General features: G+C 37.0%; 1 protein-coding gene across 17 annotated transcripts in view; it reads left to right on the top strand.

Annotated features, from left to right (window-relative positions):
* Window positions 1-2,785: 2,785 nt before the first annotated feature.
* LOC112516553 (formin-like protein 13) overlaps window positions 2,786-5,334 on the top strand; it is a 24,131-nt gene continuing 21,582 nt past the window's right edge. For 12 of the 17 annotated variants that reach the window (XM_025123649.1, XM_025123650.1, XM_025123648.1 and 9 more), the window contains exons 1-2: window positions 2,786-2,955; window positions 3,734-4,431. In XM_025123649.1, the coding sequence (XP_024979417.1) occupies window positions 2,883-2,955; window positions 3,734-4,431 (771 nt within the window). In that variant the 5' untranslated portion in view covers window positions 2,786-2,882. Of the gene's footprint in view, window positions 3,226-3,306; window positions 3,388-3,733; window positions 4,432-5,334 lie in introns of all 17 variants that reach the window. The other 5 variants (XM_025123656.1, XM_025123652.1, XM_025123655.1 and 2 more) reach the window with 5 other exon arrangements.

The following is a 5,334-nucleotide window of genomic DNA, read 5'->3' as shown; positions in this document are numbered from 1 at the left end:
TAAATACGTTTTGTTATATACGTTTAATTTTATAAATATGTTTTGTTATATACATTTAAGAATACACTTTATAAATACGTTTTGACTTTTTGCGTTGACCGGGCCGGGTCGGGCTGGGCCGGGCCAGGCCCATAACCGGTTTCGTAGCCGGTTCCGGTCCAAGATTTTCTAAAAAACAATAACCGGTTTGTAACCGCTGGTCCATAACCGGTTACCACCGGTCCCGGTCGGTTACGGTCTTGAGCCGGGCTCGGTTCCGGGCCTCCGTCAGTTATGGGCCGGGCCGGTTACGTTTGGCCATCTCTATTGGTGATCGACTGGAGCGGCGGTGGTGGATTTGTGTAACAACCTCAATTTTAATATTTTTGTTTGTTCCTTAACGTTGTGTATTTGAAACCTTTTGTACGAAGGAAAGAAAAAGAAAAAAAAATGAGGGAAAAGGGAGGAAAGCAAAAATAAATCGTGTTCTCGAAACTTTTTTAGGAGAAAGGAAAAAAAAGGAATTAAGGGGGTGTTGGGATTGCTTATAAAAATAACTATTGACTTATTCCGGTATGGTACCGGTAATAATCACTTTTGAGGGTTTAGATAAACAACTTATACCGGTGTCAAACCGGTAATGAAGAGTTTTTGAAGAAGTTAAACCCTTCCGACTTATAATAAGTTGATAAGTGATTTTGTAGAAAAGAATAAGTTGTTTCAAATAAGCAATCCCAAACACACCCTAAAATAATGATAAGTTTCCTTATAAAATTTTCCTTCTAAATGTGAGAGAAAGGGAAAGGAAACTAAGAGGGTGTTTGGAATTGCTTGTAAAAACAACGTATTGACTTATTCCGGTGTGACACCGGTAATAAACACTTTTAAGTGTTTGGATAAATAACTTATACCGGTGCCAAATTGATAATAAGAAGTTTTTGAAGAAGTTAAACTATTCTAACTTATCATAAGTTGATAAACACTTTTGTAGAAAAACATAAGTTGTTTCAAATAAGCAATCCCAAACACCCTTAAAACCCTTAAAAAATTATTAAAATTACAAAATTACCCACAATTTCATTATAAATTATATATTTTCAAAAGGTATATTTGTAAAAATAATATCTTCCTCCTGTTCAAGAACATGATTTTTTTTCTTTTTCATTCCTTTTCAAGAACAGAAATAAAAAATTATTCTCCATTCCTTTATTTTTCATCCATTTTCTTTCATTTCTCCCCAGATTGAGAACATAATGTAAGGGATGTTTGGTTTGTGATATTAAACAATAATAAACGGAACTGAAAATAAAAATAACTATTTTATATAATATAATTGATTTATTTCTACAGAAGTTTAAAGGGGCGTTTGGTTGGCAGGTTCTAAAGGAATCTGAAAGAATTGAAATGATGAATGTCATTAACTAAAATTTCATTCCCTCGTTTGATGGAATCTTCAAAATCTTACAAATTCCACAAATAAAAGAATTTAACATTTCTTAACAACTACACGATATTTTAATGCAATGGAATTCTCTATTTTTTGTAATACTATATATGCCCTTAACCCAATATACCCAAATCTCATAAAACCCAATATGACAATCGTCGACCACCTTCGACCATCGCCATTTGAACCACCGCCGACCATCACCATCTGAACCACCATCGACCACCCTGATCTGAACCACCGCCGACCACCGATCTGAATCACCAGTGATCTGATCCACCGTCGATCTGAATCACCGTCAATTACCGCCATCTGAACCACCGCCAATTACCGCCATTTGAACCACCACGGACCACCATTGATCTGAACCACTGCCGACTACCATCAATCTGAATCACCGCCGATCTATACCACATCCGAACACCACCATTTGAAGCACCACGACCCACCACCGATTTGAGCCACTACTGACCACCGACGACTACCACCGATCTGAATCACCGCCGGACACCGCCGATTTGAACAATCACTGATATGAACCACCAGCGCCACCGCCAATCTGAACCACCATCTATTTGAACCACCTCTATCTGAACAGCCACGAACCACCATCGATCTGAACCACTGCCGACCACCAGCATCTGAACCACTCCGGACCACCACCGACTAATAACGTCATTTGGCTTTATGGTTATATTTGGGTTGTGCATTTTTTATATTGTTTTACATATTAAATAATTATTTTATTAAAATATTTTAGTTTTTAAAAAATTTAAATTTAAAAAAAAATGTATTTTGGTCATTTACAAATATTTCATTCAAATTCTAAAGCTACATTCTGTGAACCAAACAAACAGATTTCATTCCGATGTCTGTCAACCAAACAGATAGTCAGACCTGATAACATTCTATTCCAATTCCTTCAAATTTAACATATTCCCTCCATCAAACACATTTTGCAAACCAAACTTCACCTAAATTGTCATTTCAGATTAAACCAGCTTATCATTTTTATTTTCATTCGTTTGCGTAAGAGTAACCGGTAAATATGAAATGAGGATGAAAATTTTGTGTTGTATCCTGGTGGCATTGGATTGACAGGGATGATGATGGATCCATTTATAAAAGAAAAAAAAAATAAAAAAAAAATAAAAAAAAGGGTAACACGAGGACAATGCATTTATTAATGCAATTTTAACATGTGTCAAGAATATGAATACTGATGTCAAACAACAGCGCTGTACACGTTGAGGTCTGACGTATAACTGCAACTCAGCTCATTTTCCTTGTCTTCCAACAACCCATTCAGAATCAACCGCCATAGATTCACCTCACACGAACACAAGGGTATTACCAACACGTATCTATATCTATATACATAGATACACACGCTATTTGGTGGTTGCTGCTTTTACCCCTTTTAGGGTTTCTGTTTCAGGATCACTGATTCTTTCCAATGGCATTGTTACGGAAATTGTTTTATAAGAAACCGCCTGATGGACTTCTCGAGATTTCCGAGAGAGTCTATGGTAATCTCTTTCTTTCTCTCTTCCTTCATTCCTTCCTTCATGATTTTGTTCTATCTGAATTTTGTATGGTTTCAGTTCTCTTTGTTTGGAAAACATGATTTTTTTGGGTAGTACAGTTATGCCACAAGTAGATGTATCAATACTGAGTTATCTGGTTCTAGTTTGTCGTTCTGATTTGTTCTTGTAAGTAGAAGGACACAGCAGCAAACTGCTTAGTATTAATTTTCGGAAGTATCGTTCTTCTCACCAAGATGAGGGAAATTGCGGTAGGTATGTGTTGAGGAACCTTCTTGTCATCATTGGTATATGTAAAATTCATGTCTACTGATTTATATAAACCAAATATCGCAGATATCTGTGGCTCCATTTTTCAACTATAGGTTGTTCCCGTTTTTAAATTAATTTAGACAAAGCTGCTGATGATCATTAGAGGTGGGTGTTCGATTTATGCATACTCAACCTAACTAAGTTATCACTTTCCCATCTAGGCCCTCTAGCCCTAGATTTTGGATTTTTCGTTGTAATAGAATATAATTCGTGTTCTAAAACAAGAGTATGATATAATATTGTGTGGAATTGTGGAGGCTTGTTTTTAATTTGTTATTCTTTTAATATGTAACATAAAATGATACATTATGTGTTAAATTGTCACCTGGATGCAAGCATCTTCTGTTTTAGAACCTATTCTCTTCTATGTATTTGATGTGTGTTGAGTTTTTTTTTGTGAGCTTGGGTTTTCCCGGTTTGATGATTGATGGTTTGCCTATTTTGCGTTTAGTTTTCGATTGCTGTTTTACTGCCAATGCATGGGAACAAGAAAATTATAAAAGCTATGTGGGAAACACTGTTGGTCAGCTTAAGGACTATTACCCCGATGCTTCGATCCTGATATTTAATTTTCACAAGGGAGAATCAAGCCAAATTGCCTCTGCTTTGGCCGACTATGACATGACCATTATGGACTATCCTCGGCAATATGAAGATTGCCCATTGCTTGCAATGGAGGTTATCCACCATTTCCTAAGATCAAGTGAAAGCTGGCTCTCGCTTGGGCAGCAAAATATTCTTCTGATGCACTGTGAACAGGGTGGTTGGCCAGTTTTGGCTTTCATGCTGGCTGCACTCTTGATTTACCGAAAGCATTACACTCGGGAAGACAAGACCCTGGACATGGTGTATAAGCAAGCTCCTCGTGAACTGTTACACTTCTTTTCGCCACTGAATCCTCTACCTTCTCAGCTGAGGTACTTACAGTATGTATCAAGGAGGAATGTGGCTACAGAATGGCCACCACTGGACAGGGCACTCACTTTGGATTGTGTGATTATCCGGATGATTCCTGACTTTGATGGAAGTGGTGGTTGCTGCCCTATTTTCAGGATCTATGGACAAGATCCTTTCTTTCCTGGTGATAAAACTCCCAAACTTCTGTTCTCAACCCCAAAGAGGAGCAAATATGTCCGACGCTACAAACAGGCAAGATTTTCTGTTCTCTATTTAGTACATAATTCCATTTCCAGGTTCCAGTTGTCTCACTGGCGAAGGTAAAAAGTAGAAATGCTCCCATTGTATTTATCCCCTAATTATGTTCGCACATCATCATCATCTCAATCCAGGTTAAATTTTTTGCAACACCTTCACGGTCCTTTATGTTACCCTATAATGCTCTTAAATTTCATCTTTATTTGTTTGTACCTCATCATTTCGATCCAGTTTACTTCTGTTACAACACCTTTTCATTCTTATATGTTTATCATGTTTGGATGATGTTCTGAATGGAGTTTGTCTTATTAATGGACGGACCTACAAATGTAATCTGCTTGTGATTTGTGCATGATTCAAGTGTATATCCAATGTCACTTGCATGAGGCTACCTGTAACACCCTAGTTTCTTATTTGTTAATTACAATGTTTTAAGCCTTAAATACAAATATTATGAGGAATTTAAGTACTCTAAAAAGGTGCCAGCAGCTGTATCATCTATCAAATTATCATATATTCAAGGCAAGTGGCTTACAAGTAGTCTACAAGTAGCTTACAAGGCAAAACATGAGAAATCAAACCTGAAGTGATGAGTTGTAAGGGTTAGAAGTATGTGTTCGCTAGCTATTTGATGACAAAGCAAGTCTACTAAGCATGACAAAGCAAGCTAGTTATGAGTTGTCAAGGCTAGAAGCATGTGTTGGCAAAATTCATGATGTGGAAGCATGACAAAAGAGCTAGAAGCATGATGTGTCAAGATTCCTTTATATTAAGCATGAGGTGTCAAGATTCTCTTATCCTCAAAAATGAGGTGTTAAACTCTCATAAGAGTACACTTTTGAGAACAAGAATAACAAGTAGCTAATGCAATGAATTCACCTATAAATAGCGGTTGAA

Source organism: Cynara cardunculus (assembly GCF_001531365.2).
Source record: "Cynara cardunculus var. scolymus isolate 2C chromosome LG 8, CcrdV1, whole genome shotgun sequence".
NCBI lineage: Eukaryota > Viridiplantae > Streptophyta > Magnoliopsida > Asterales > Asteraceae > Cynara > Cynara cardunculus.
The sequence above is the reverse complement of the archived record's forward strand: the minus strand, read 5'-3'. Positions and strand labels throughout refer to the sequence as shown.